Source organism: Alosa alosa, chromosome 12 (genome assembly GCF_017589495.1).
Source record: "Alosa alosa isolate M-15738 ecotype Scorff River chromosome 12, AALO_Geno_1.1, whole genome shotgun sequence".
In the NCBI taxonomy this organism is placed as follows: domain Eukaryota; kingdom Metazoa; phylum Chordata; class Actinopteri; order Clupeiformes; family Clupeidae; genus Alosa; species Alosa alosa.
Window position 1 is genome coordinate 4,847,710 of NC_063200.1, and position 14,503 is coordinate 4,862,212.

The window sequence follows — 14,503 nt, forward strand, 5'->3', positions numbered from 1 at the left end:
ACTACTAATTACTTTGTTTGTTTGGATTATTATGTATTACACTAAAGCAGAAGCTATAGGTATATGAAAAGAAATGTGCTTCTTCAGCATTTGTGTTAAGTTGATAAGGGGCCACATAAGTTTAAACAATAATTGTCCGTTACCTTAAGAAAGGTAGACATGCTTTGCTGGTTTCCTGTAGCTGCAAGCATGCATTTTGAAGTCTAGTGTTCCATCATCTCCGTTGATGTATCCTGAGGTAATGGGCACATAAAGTTAATGGTCTACAAACTTCAATGCCCTGTTAGGGTCAATACATTTAGTCATTCTTAAAGACTAAACTGTTGGCCATTACAATATGATGCACGTTAAGAAGGGCCTTGCCTTATTCTTTGTAATATTTTTTCCCCTGTGCAGTTCCGCAGTTCCCTGCATCTTCTGATGGACACACTGAATGCCACCACCCCTCACTATGTGAGATGCATCAAACCCAATGACTTCAAAGAAGCCTTTTCGTAAGTATCAGCTTTGTTCAGATAGCTCATCTGGGAGTAAATCTTTTTAATTTCATGCACTCTCAGTGTGTTCAAGGTATTGATGTGGGAAGCCCTGATGCATAGAGAGACCTGAATTTGCCCTCACGTATAGTATCAGCAGGTCTATGTGATTTGGGATGGTGTATACCAGTGAACTGAAACAGAGTGTCCAGTGTTTTATTGTGTCAGCTAGGGCTGGGATAAACGATTATTTTTTAAACGATTAATCTAGCGATTATTTTTTTCGATGCATCGATTAATCTAACTATTGTCCGATTTGATTTCGATTCAATTATCTCCCAATTAATTCACTAATAGCAACTTATACATGTTTATTTACATATATGAATGAAAAAACATGAATTCTTTAACATTGCAATATATGTTTATTGCTCTTAAGATTCCAAAATAAAAGGCTATACAAGTGCAAAGTAATGCATTCTTAGTCAGAGGTAGCATTCAATAAAGTTCAGTAGTGTATGTCTAATTGAGTGCCTGTCATTTTAAGACGTTTGTGTGGGAATCCTTGCAATTAACATTAAAAACAGTTACAGTTTTTCTCAGTCGCTTTGGTGCTTTTCTCAGATCAGAATGAAAATTCTCATAACTATTAGTTCAACCTCCACAACATTTAGTCATTTGTGCACATCATAGTAGCAATTTCTCCTTCCTCTGAACAAATTGCACATGCTTTTGGACATGTATCAGTTGCTTTGTCATGTCAGTCAAAATGAACTATACTTATGAATGCTGAAAAGTCGTTCCCAATAAAACTAATAGTCTTCATTTCATTGCTTGAGTCATTATACAAAATTGGTGAACTAGTTATCAAATTCTATCACAATGCTGTAGACTTGCAAAGAGCATATAGTAAAAATGTGAAATGTACATCAGTGTTTTGTACTCACTTACTCTCCTAACTACAGCAATTTATAACTTTACTGTAGTTTTCAAATGGCTGTACAAGTACTGTATAGTGCTGTCTTGAGCATGTTCAGGTAGTGTCACCGAGTTCTGACCTTTTTTTGCATGGGAAAACACTGAGAGAATAAACTGCCATAATGAATACATGACAAAGCCATTTGACTATCTTGTTCATAAACGATGGTGTCAAGACTTCTCATTTTGATGACACTGGCCGTTTCATTGACATAAATACTTGCTTTTGAGGAATGGACTTTTTCCATTTTGAGCAAGTGACCTGCTTTTGCAGGTTATCCACTAGGTTTTGCAGTTTGCACTAATTGTTTTGAGAAATGCACTAACTGCTGTGCAAATGTTAATAGTGATGTGAGAAAAGCACCAAAGCGACTGAGAAAAACTGTAAAAGGCTGCTGATGTGTGGACGCAATTCATAACGTAGTTAGTTCAAATAACGGTTCGTACTTCTCCTTTGGACAAGCACTTTTGAGTCTTGGAAAACACTTTTCCATTTACATCGGGATTTTGCAAACATTCGGAGTCAATAAAATGAGCCTGAGTAACGAATACAAGCAGCTGCAAGTAAGCATGCTAAACTTGACATCCAAAAAGTATTTTAATGTTAGCTTTGAAATACTGCTTGATTGCATACTGTAACTTAACTTAGTTTAGTCTCCTCAATGTACTATGTTGTGATAAGACCTTAGCAGAGTTTACCTCAACTTTAATGCTGCAGTTTTGAACAAATTTGCGCAGCATGGTCACGATGCTAAGCTGATTTAATAGCAATTTAGCCCACTGTGTTCTATGCAGTGCTTCTATGTGGCAACAACAATCCTTGAACAATCGTGAATAATTAGTTAAATGCGCATGCAGAGGAGGAGCAGCGGGCTCGTTACGAGAGAGAGCGGGCGGGGCGAGGAAAGGCTGTGTGAGTAAAAACTGCAGCTCAATGAAATTATCTTATCTTTAATTTAAATAGTAGGACTATAACATAACATCAATGTGTGGTGGCCGGTTTTGATTTCGTGGTGCCCAGCCACAGATTAGTCAACGAATGGAAAACACTGAAGGTGTAAAATTAAAAATATTTAGCAGCACATGTAATGCTTGACGAATCGACGCTCATATTTTACGTCGACGTCATCGATTACGTCGACGCGTTGTCCCAGCCCTAGTGTCAGCTAATGTTAATCTGATTCACTCTGGGTACACTGTGTGTGATCTGGTTATATTTAGTCCACATTGCAGACACTGGCATGATATAATAGCAGCACATGATGTACGAATGATTATGATGTACGAATGACACATCATCAGGAGTGGATGGCTCACAACTAAAGGAAAGAATCATGCTGGCTGAGTTGGTAGAGTTGGTTTGAACTGGCTGACTTTGTTAAATTTGAACTGTGGTTTATTTTTAAGAGGCCCCTTGAGGGTAAATATTGTCTTCAGAGTATGTGATGGATTACCTTGCTCCAGTATGAGTTGTCGTGTCCGCTATCTCTCATTCAGCTTTTGAATGTTTACCAAGATTATTCAGATACCCTAATGTGATAAGATTGGAGACAGAGCATGCAAACACAGGTGCACATCAATCTTCCCACAATAAATGACAGTGTAGACATTATTAAAAACATTCATTTTAGTGTCTTCTTTTTGGGATTGAAACACAGCCATGACATTTTAGCATAATGCACCACCATCTACACAAAGGAGGTTTATGGTCATTCCTTTTATTGTCACCTGAGACGCCCAATCGACTGGCCCTGTGGTGTTAAAGGCCCATTTCTCAGCATAACAAGGCATGGCCCCTTGTTTTTGTTTTGTTTGCATCTTCGCTACGCATTCCTGAGAAACAAGAGGTTGTTCATGAGAAACAAATTGCAAGAGGTGCCCCAGTCACATGCTGTCAGGAGGGGCCGAGAGCCAAACAGGCTCAGGGCTGTTTGTGTGCTTGCCGCTGGATGCTTGTAGTCAGAACAGAGTAGGCAGAGTGGCCGAAAACATCACCGTCCCCATGCCTTTCTCAGGGGAGGCGTGTAAAATGCTAACCAAGAAGATACGGTAGGAAGACAGTCAACACATACATGTGAAACAGCACTAGAACCACGTTTTGAAGTGGTATCTTGTATTACATTTTGATGCATGCCATACATTTTGCTTCAGAGATATCAAAATAAGGATTTATGCTCATTAATAATGAATTATGCTGTTTTTTTTATCACAATGTGATGCATCTGTGTGTTGTTTCCCCACAGGTTTGACTCTAGGAGGGCCGTCCAACAACTGCGAGCATGCGGTGTCCTGGAGACAATCCGTATCAGTGCTGCTGGATACCCATCAAGGTACTGAGTGTTAAATAAACACTACTGCCACTGCAGCAGCTACACAGTGCTATAAATGATTGAATTTCAGGGAGTTAGAAATTGATCACTGTGCCTTGGGTTTCCCCTGGTGTTTTGTATTGTTGAGGTAAAAACAAGTCCAATTGAGAGAGAGGAATGTGTAATATTGTCTGTGTAAGTGTATTGTTTTGCTGATCAGGAGACATTGAATTCCGTGTGGATGAGGTGGGATTTGTGCAGTTATGAGTATGCATGGCACAGAGGAAGCTCAGATACACAGTGCAGCTTGAGGATAGACATATGGTGTGTTGTTGGCCCAATGTGGTATGTGGTCGTCATAAACTGGTGCAACAACAGCAGCATTTAGAAAAGTAGACCTCCTCCTAGGCAGTCAGAGTCAGGCGCGAGTGCCGTCCCAAGGCGATGATGACTATAGTAGCTCTCTTCAGTCTGTGTTGTTGTTCCCAGAAGTCCCAGTCCCAGTCCCAGTCTGCATCCTCTTGTAGTATGAATCTTAACGCCTAGTAAATTGCAAGTGGGTTTTGATTAGCTTTTGGTCAGCTCCACCAAAATGAAGGACGTCTGCTACAGACTGTGGACGGGCAGAAATGGATTCCTTGGAGTGTCCTTTACTGAAAAGAATACATTGCTCCCTCTCAGGTGGACGTATTCAGACTTCTTCAGCCGGATACCGGGTCCTTATGAAGAAGAGGGACATGGCCATAGGGGACAAGAAGCAGGTCTGCAAGAATCTGCTGGAGACTTTGATCAAGGTGAGAATGGTGCTGTCTGTTGTGTCTGTCATGGTGGATCTGTGTCAAACTCCTCTCTTGTACTTTCTGTCCCTACTGGCAGTAGGGCTGTTTTCTGGATTCCTGTATTGTATGTTGTTTACTTTTTTATCTGGGCTTTCTGCAGCCGTGATATGCTTTTTTGAGTGCTTGAACAGAAGTACTATAACCAGGGAACAGTAATGTGGTTTCTCGGAGGAACGAAGTGGAAAATTAGAATATTAGAATATATATTCCTGTCATATGCTTTATGAGGCGCACCATAGAATAAAAGTTGTTACTGTTCTTTAGGGAAATTTAGAACAACACCTTCAGCGTTATTGGTCACAAGAATAACAGGAAAATGTGGAAACTTGTGGTGATATACATGCTGTAATATATATATATTTTAAATGCCCCATCAGGACACAGATAAGTTTCAGTTTGGAAAGACAAAGATATTCTTCAGGGCCGGGCAAGTGGCCTACCTGGAGAAGCTCCGTGCTGACAAGTTCCGCAACGCCTGCATCAAAATCCAGAAGACGGTGCGAGGATGGCTACAGAGGATCCGCTACAGGAAAATCCGCAAGTCCATCATCACCCTGCAGAGATACGGACGGGGTTACCTGGCACGCAGGTGAGGCGGGGCGTTTATAGTACACCTTTATGCATTTGTTCTGATAATGCAGTTAACAAGATTAGACATGTAACACGTATTGTTACATATGTAGGTCATAACTTTGTTTTGATCTTAATTTTTGTTTATCAAATTGTATTGTTTTGGTCTGACTGGATGATGCTACTACCACCACTACTATTGCTACCACCACTACCACCACTACCACTACTACTACCACTACTACTACTACTACTACTATTACTACTACTATGACTCTTACCACCACTACCACCACTACCACTACTACTACTCTTACCACCACTACCACCACTACTACCACTACTACCCTTACCACCACTACTACTACTACTACTCTTACCACCACTACTATTGCTACCACTACTACTCTTACCACCACTACCACTACTACTACTACTACTACTACTACTACTCTTACCACCACTACTACTACTACTACTCTTACCACCACTACTATTGCTACCACTACTACTCTTACCACCACTACCACTACTACTACTACTACTACTCTTACCACCACTACTATTGCTACCACTACTACTCTTACCACCACTACCTCTACTATTACTACTACTTTTTCTACAACGAATAATAATAATATTAATAATAATAATAGGAATTAAAATCCTTTTATTTGTATTTATTGTTGATCTGTCTCCTCCATCTGTCTGTAATGTCTTTGTCTCCATTCCACCATTTTCCACTTTATCTAATCTGCTCCCCCATTATTTTCATTATTTGCCGCTCTCCCTCACTTCCTCTCTGTCTCTCCGTCCCATCAGGTATTTGGAGCAGCTGCGTCTGACCAGGGCTGCTCTGATCTGCCAGAAACAGTACCGCATGGTGCGTGTGCGCCGCGACTTTCTGAGGACGCGGAAGGCTGTGGTCACCATCCAGGCCTATTACCGGGGCATGTTCATCCGCCGGCTCTACCACGAGGTACGACAGTCATCTCTACCCTCACAGGAAACCTGATTCTACATCAAACTCTGAGTCTGTTTGTATACTGGTTACGTGCTCCTTCTCTTAAGCTGATGATACGCAAGGCAACTTTTTGAGCAAAGTATGGTGTGATATTGAGCAATGTTTCTGGGCAATGTTCCTAAGTATGGTGGTTCTGGCATGTTCCCATTGATATTGAGCACCATTTGTTTTAAAGAACTTTAATCATCAGGAGGCACATTTTCATGATCATCCAATCAGAACACATGGAACTGGTTATGTGGTTGCCCAGCAACATTGCTCAAAAAGTTGCTCTGTGTATCATCATGTTTAGGTTTTGCCTACTTCTCACATTGCCCCAGGACTGCTACCCAGAGTATATCACTGCATGGCCCTTGCAATGTCCATCTGTGCAAATGCCATCTCTGCCGATGCTCTTGGGTCATTAGGGAACACTCACCATGAGTCATTAGGAGATGTGTAATTAGGCTAAGTTAATGACTTGAATTGACTTTAGAAGTGAAGTGAGTTTAGGACACAGAGGTGGTCTCAACTCCTTTGACATCTTGCCCCACATATACTGTAGTTTTAGAAGGTAGCACAACACTATATTTTACTGTGCTTGATCAGGAATGACTATTGCATTATCAGTAGGGTAGGTTGCTCCATCGATCGTAGCCCTGCGCAGTAAGCTAATTGGCCTGCTTGTTTGTCCGTCTGTGTCCACTTCCAACAGTTCATGTTGCACCACAAAGCCACCATCATCCAGAAGCATGTGCTCGGCTGGCTGCAGAGGAGGAAGTATCGGCGGGCTCGCAACGCCGCCATCATCATCCAGTGCGCCTTCCGCCGGATGCGTGCCAAACGACAGTTCAAGCAGCTCAAGATCGAGGCGCGCTCCGCCGACCACTTCAAGAAGCTCAACATGGGCATGGAGAACAAGATTGTCCAGCTGCAGAGGAAGGTGGACGACCAGGTAGAGTGCAGCAGCGGCCCCGCAGGGTCCATGTGTTGTGATTTTATCTTCCTCTCATGGAAGAGTGTATTTCGGTGACATTTATTTATTGTCACCACTGGAAACAAATTTTGTTTGAAGGGGTTAATTTGGGAAGTCTCTGAGGTTCTACTTAGCATTCTACTTGCCATATTATAACCCCCCCCCCCCCCCCACGCTACACCCAATCAATTCACCCAACACCCAATCCCCCCACAGGACTCTGCATTGTTGCTCATGAATGTTTTGATGAATGTTTCTGAATGCTAAAGCATCTTAGCACCCATCTCCCCCGCCGTTGGCTAAGAACACCTCATATCAACACTTTTTTCCCTCAATGTCTGCAGAGCAAAGAGTACAAGACCCAGGCAGAGCAGTTGACCATCACCAACAACTCCCTGAATACCGAGGTCACCAAGCTGAACAAGGAGCTGGAGACCCTGCGCAGTCGCCAGGGCGACGGCACGCAGATCAACACCCTCCAGGATGAGCTGGAAAGGCTGAGGGTGGAGCTGGAGGAAGCCCACGCACAAAGGAAGCATCTGGAGGAGGAGCACAGCAATGAGAAATTTGGACTGGAACAGGTGAGAGAGAGAGAGAGAGAGGGAGAGAGAGAGAGAGAGAGAGAGAAAGAACAAGAGTGGAGGTTAACGTCACTGGTGATGTTTAATGTGTGAAATGCAGCGTACATGTTGCACAGATATTATGGGTGAAATCAATATGGTAAGCTCCCAGTAGTTTTGGCGTAGTCTTGTGTACAGTGGTCTAGTCTTAGTGGCTCTCATGGCAGCAAGCACACGTTTTCCGTATGTGTATTTTGTGCACACTGAGCATCACCGTGTCTTTGGAACGAAATCTGATGTACAACTTGTGCCGTTTTATCTCCAAAGGGAAAATCTTCGAGGCAGAGAACAGTTAACACGATTACTGATCATAGATATTCACATGGTTCAGAGCCATGTGAGGGCATTTTGCACAGCTCGACACAGTGTTGCGTAACTTTTGCCATTTCGTCTGGCCCAATTGAAGAGCCACGTACAAGGCAGCCTCTGTTTGAAAGCCCCCCCCCCCGATGATATCAATACCGTGGGTGCTCCAGATTGGAGTACCGTAACTCATCTGCCTTGACCTGCAGAAGTCCGCTTTCCTCGAAACTCTATAGGCTATTTCTTTGCATTTTGTGTAAAACTATACAACGGGGTGTTTTCACCCAAGGTGTACAAAGGCTTCAGGATCAAGATTTATTTTTGGACAGGTAAACATATCAGATTGACCGCTGTCACTTCAAAATGGATCTATCCATGCATCCTCTATTGTAGATGAGCTGTGATCTTTCAAAATGTCACCTATCATGATTAATGTTTCGCTCGTTTGTTCTCATCAGAGAGTGGAGGAGCTGGAGAAGGAGAATGTGCTGCTGAAGGAGGAGAAAGAAGAGATGAACCAGATGATCCTGAACCAGGCCAAGAGCTCAGGTTAGTGCTGACACCGTATCAGTCTGCCAGCCGGACAGTACTATTCCCTCAGTTCTATTAGAAGCCAGTCTGTGTTGTCACAATCGTATCACAGTCAGAAATAGTGCTTTTACTTTACCTATTCTGGTCAGGTGTGTGTGTGCGTGTGTGTGTGTGTGTCTCAGCACTATGTAGGCTGCCTCTGCCCGGAGGGGTGGGCAAGTTTAGTTTCCCACAAAACAAGGGGAGGATTTGTGTGCAGAAGTGGGGCTGAGAGAGGCCTTTTAAGCAAGTGCATTGAGTTTCAGCGGAGGAATGCGAAACTGCACTTTCACCAGTGGGAGCGAGAGGCAGACTATTGTCTTCTGCAGGTTCACAAGAGGGTAAAAGAACCTCCTGAAACCCACAGTTAAGCCTCCAGAAAGGTCCCACACACAACTGTTAGTGGTAGTTTACGATGCGATAGTAGTGTTAGGACAAATTTATCCAGTTTTTAATCTCTTAAATCTTGTTGCGTAAGACGGTTGTTATTGTTGTTGTTTTTTTAGTATACATTTCACAAAGCTTGACAATGGACATTTTCTTAAATTTGTGTGTCACTGACAATGGAGCCCCTATCTGCCTTAGGGCAAAAAAAAGTAGTTCTTGTTTAGTTCTTGGCGCATGCTCAGCCACTGGAGGAAGTGTGCAGACATGGTGTGAGGCCCGAGAGGGAATCAGAGTGGACAAAGTCAGCTCATAAAATAGCCATGTCCTAACAGCTATTGTATCACCGCACATGAAAGATTATCTGATGATGAAAGTAATAAGTGTTTCTACAGGGTCAGAGGAATGTAATAGTGACTGTAAATGAGAGGCAGGGCTTGTGAAACTGATATCAGTTAATATGAACACTGAGGGACGAGTTCAAAAGAGAGGAGGGACTATGTGGAGTAATGTAATAGATGACTTAGTTAATCACATTCTTCTTTTAATTAAAACTCTATTTACTGTACACATTTTACATTTTTAATTGCCAAATTGTATTGTAAAATGTAAAGTGATGTAAAAGGCCTTTTTGCTCAGAAAGCCCTTATGTTTAGATGTATCTGATTACCACTAAAACTAAATTAGGAATTAGAAAAATCATGTGAGAACAGTCTCTCTAAAGAGCTTGACTCAGGTCTTACCCTTGAGATGAGTGACTAACTTCTCTGTCTCTGTGTATGCCCGTGTATCTGTGTGTGTGTCTGTGGCTGTGTCTGTCTGTGGCTGTGTGTGTGTCTGTGTGTGTGTGTGTGTCACAGACCAGCAGCTGAGTGTGTCCCAGAAGGAGAGCAGTCTTCAGGCAGACCTGAACGAGGAGCGCCAGCGCTACCAGAACCTGGTGAAGGAGTACTCACGCCTGGAGCTGAGATATGACAACCTGCAGGAGGAGATGTCTCTGGCCAAGGTGTGAAGCAATCAGCACAACAAATCAGGCTCTTATGTTAAACTCAATATGTCATATGTGCCCGTCAGTTTGGAGAGTTCAGTAGAAAACAGGACCACAAAACATTTTCTAGAAAAGGTTCATAAGGGCCTCATCTGTGACCGTCGTATATTTGATATGGGGTCATTCCACGTCAGTTCAACGGGCCCACGCACTTAGGTCTCAAAAAATTCTGAAAAAATTACCAGGTGTACCTATGTTACCCAGGAGACACACTGTAAAATTACTCTTATGTAAGATCAATACTTTCCAAGATACAGCCAGTTTTACAGGGGGAGGGGGGTGTCGATTTTGTCCAGTCTCTTTTTTTTGTCAAAGTTCACAAGCCCACAGCGCAAGAACTAAACCATGTAGGAGGCTCAAATTTTGCATGGTGGTACATAAATAGGAATAGTTTGTATCAAAATCGTCACGATTGGTCTGGATAATCCTGCATGGCCATAGCTGTCCCTCAAAGTTGATACAAATTTTATTGGAGTTTTTGGCTGGGCTCTGTTTAAGCCTTCAGAAGACATAGGCTCTTGATTTATTTTCCTTACTGAGATAAGTAGAAACACTTTCACAAAAAACAATGAACAGAAAATAAATTCCTTCAGGGTCTGAACAGCAGACTTTACAAGTCTAAAAAATCATTTTGGTTCTCATTTTCAGAGCACCCAAACACCTTGTGGGAATATACAAAGATTTTTTAAATATTTTTTTCTTTATTCTCCATGATCCCTTCTTTTTGAAAAGACCAATTTGACTTGTCTTATGCAAATCTTTCTTTTTCACTTACCACCCTGAACATGGGCAAAATGCACCATTGACATCAATATGTTTTGTATAGAGCTACCACAGGTTACTCTATACAACCACAGGTGGCAGTGTGGTGACTCTATATAAAACATATTGATGTCAATGGGGCATTTTGCCCATGTTCAGGGTGGAAAATAAAAAAGAAAGTTTTGCATAAGACAAGTCAAATTGGTCTTTTCAAAAAGAAGGGATCATGGAGAATAAAGAAAAACTGGCTGTAAAACTGGCTGTATCTTGAAAAGTATTGATCTTACATAAGAGTAATTTTACAGTGTGTCTCCTGGGTAACATAGGTACACCTGGTAATTTTTTCAGAATTTTTTGAGACCTAAGTGCGTGGGCCCTGGTTGAACTGACGTGGAATGACCCCATGTGGAGCTCAGCTGAAAAATCCTTTTTAGAGCATTTTCCAGTCATAAAGAGTGTGAGAACATCCATCAAAGTAATGCTAGCCCTGAACAAAACCGTATTCTCCTCTGCCAGAAAAGTACCAAGTATCCAAAATCAGGCGCCATGTTTTTGTTGTTGGGCTGGAGGTCACTGATTCACTTCTCGTCACAGTTCCAGCCAGGGCACCGGAGGAACCCGTCCAACCAGAGCAGCGTGGGCTCAGACTCGCCCTACCCCTCCTTCACCCCGTCTGACGTGGGCGACACAGACGACGCGCTGCAGCTGGTGGATGTAAGGACTAAGTACTGTCAGTTGTGCAAATGTAGCTGTTATTAAACAAGGCACTTGGATGGGCCATGGTGAAAGCCATTTTATGCTCTGAAGGCTATGAACTGAGATCCCGTTACCATAGCGTATTGGACCATAGAGCAAGCATATGTTTTTTAAGGGTGTGTGAGTACAGAATCTAAACTTGTTTTTATGAACTACATCAGCTGATTATAGCACTTTGGGCACTAGAGCTGAACCAGAACCAGAAATGACCACAATTAGGTCACACGCTCCAAACATAGCACTGTAGGTTATACTCCACAAACTGGCAAAGCCCAGTTAGAACGAGAGACGTAGCCTTACCGTGGTGGCGTGCTGTTGTGCAGGACATAGGCGTGGAGAAGGCAGCCATGGACATCAGCCTGTTCATGAAACTCCAGAAGCGTGTCAGGGAGCTGGAGCTAGAGAGGAAGAGACTCCAGAGCAGCCTGGAGAAGATGGAGGAGCTGTCCAGACGCAAGGTTGGTCCTAGTCGCACGCACGCACGCACACACGCACACACACACACACACACACACACACACACACAGACACACACACACACACACACACACACACACACACACACATATATAGATATTCCAGGTCCTACAGCCATGCCTTAATGTTCCTTTATGAGCTTTCAGACACTGGTGTGCCATGATTAATACAGTCTTTTCTCTGAATTTTGTTGTCTGCATCTCTATGTCCATTTCACATAGTCTTTAGTTTGATATTTAAAAAATGTGCATATGCAAGCCTGTTAAATGCCTTGTTTGAGGTGCATTGCTCTAGTGAAGTTCTTCAGTCACTCCAAGTTAGGGCATCAGCTGAATCTCTGCCATAAAATGTCCTTTTTTGGATCGGCATTAGGGCTTAGAAACTGTTGCAATGCTAGTCTGCTTATCAGTGTATCTTGCAACATCTTTGCATCTCTGTGTTTATCTAAACCCATAATTTGCTTTATCTTCCAGGGCAAAGGCTCCACCTCCGAGGACGACTCCAATGCCGACTACAACATTCTCAAGGTAGAGTCCAGGTTCACCTGTGCCTGGCTTAATTTGTGCACACACACACACACACACACACACACACACACACACACACACACACACATTCATTCTCTGTGAGTGGTGTGGCCACAGTTTCTTCTGGGTGCCATGTCTCTGTTTGTGCTCCTTGATTTCTTCTACACTCTGCTCTCTCTGCTGCTCCTCACCTTTCTGTCTCACAAGTTTAAGGTGAGTGCGCGAACATAACTCTCTTAGATGCAGTCAAATATTAATGATGCCTTTTTATCACACTTTTATTTGGGCAGCACTGTTTGCAAAGTGCTCTAGGGAAGCAAGCAACTGAATCCGTTTCAAGACAAAAAGAATATAAAAAAAAACAGTAAGATAGCAAAACATTTTAAAATAGCTCACCATGAAAGTAAAAAAAGACATACAAAACAAAAGGATTAAATATGGGCAGGTGTTTGTTTTTTGAGATAACCGAGGACTGCAGGCTGTTGAGTCTTGCATTACAGATTACGGCAAGCACTTTAAAATATGTATGTACGTTTTCAAAACCTGTTATACTGTGTGTTATCAGTGTACAGTGTTTGTAGGCACAGAGCTCTTACATAAGAGTACTTCTGATTGAACTAATAGCTGAACTACACTATTCTCACCTTCAGTTAAGAGCTCGAGGGAATTTTTGCATAAACATTTCTGAAACATTTGTTCTGAAACACTTACAGTTTCTGAGAGTTTCATCAAGAGCTTTTCACAGGGGCCTAAATATGCATGAGAGTTTCATTTTTAATGTAATCAAGATAAAATGTTCCCGCAAATATACTTATAGATTATAGTGAATCGTTGAATGAGGCGTCTTAAAACTATTTAAATCCCATATGTAAATTTTTCAAAGGCAGTAAAATTCCCCAGTTTCTCTACACCACATGCACTGAAACATGTGTCACTTCAAACACAAACGGAGTTTGGTTTTGCCTGTTTAAACATCAGCCAAAGCCATCATTCATGACGTTTCTACTTGTCCAAAGGCCTTTGGATGGACGAGTTTGACCGGTGCACAAGTCCAATGTCCACTCCATTTGGAGAATAATGACCTCTTACCTACAGTACATACTCATTGTATGTTAGAAATATATTTACGAAGTGACACATTCAAAATGGAATTCTTTGCTCCAAAAAGTGGCATGTTTTATTTTGAAAGATTAGAAAAGATTTCCATCCCTGGCATTAGTTTAATTGGTGTCAGGCTGGCTGTGATCTCTACTGTGAGCAGAAACAGGCCAAACTGTGCCGCAGTCAGACTTTGAATGATTCAGATGTTGACTGCAGCCTGTAAGACTGAAGTGAGTCATTTAAAATATCTTTAGGGTGCCATGGATTTATCCCCTATTTCTCTCTCTCTCTTCAACATGCACATATTTTTCACACATGCATGCAAGTCCTTCCTGCCAACACTGAAGTGTTCCAGCTGTCATCTCTCTTGTAAAATCATAGCCCTCTCAGAAAAGCCCTTTCCAGTAGACATTCTGTCAACTACTAGAATTAAACATAAGTTGTTTTTCATTGCACTCACATTGAAACCCCCCCCCCCCAATACACCTACAGAGGCAGGAGCTGGAGTCGGAGAACAAGAAGCTGAAGAATGACCTGAATGAGCTGCGCAAGGCGGTGGCGGACCGCGCGTCGGGGAGCAACGACTCCAACGAGCTGCAGGAGGGCTACAACCTGCTGCTGAGCCAGCTTAGGGCCGCCAACGAGGAGCTGGAGGTGCGCAAGGAGGAGGTGCTCATCCTGCGCACACAGATCGTCACCAGCTCCAAGCAGGCTGACACAAGCAACCACATCGTGAGTGCAGTGTGTGTGTGTGTGGGGGTATTGTACTTATTGTACTTTTGTAAATGATAACAACAATGCTAA

The 14,503-nt window shown here is 42.6% G+C and overlaps 1 protein-coding gene across 1 annotated transcript in view; it reads left to right on the forward strand.

The window, feature by feature from the left end:
- Positions 1-14,503, forward strand: part of myo5b (myosin VB) — a 63,220-nt gene that overhangs the window by 32,296 nt on the left and 16,421 nt on the right. The window contains 14 exon segments of the mRNA XM_048258769.1: positions 397-494; positions 3,698-3,784; positions 4,445-4,472; positions 4,474-4,557; positions 4,980-5,191; positions 5,995-6,151; positions 6,891-7,130; positions 7,496-7,732; positions 8,533-8,623; positions 9,889-10,034; positions 11,433-11,552; positions 11,918-12,052; positions 12,545-12,598; positions 14,192-14,431. Coding sequence (XP_048114726.1) covers positions 397-494; positions 3,698-3,784; positions 4,445-4,472; positions 4,474-4,557; positions 4,980-5,191; positions 5,995-6,151; positions 6,891-7,130; positions 7,496-7,732; positions 8,533-8,623; positions 9,889-10,034; positions 11,433-11,552; positions 11,918-12,052; positions 12,545-12,598; positions 14,192-14,431 — 1,929 coding nt within the window.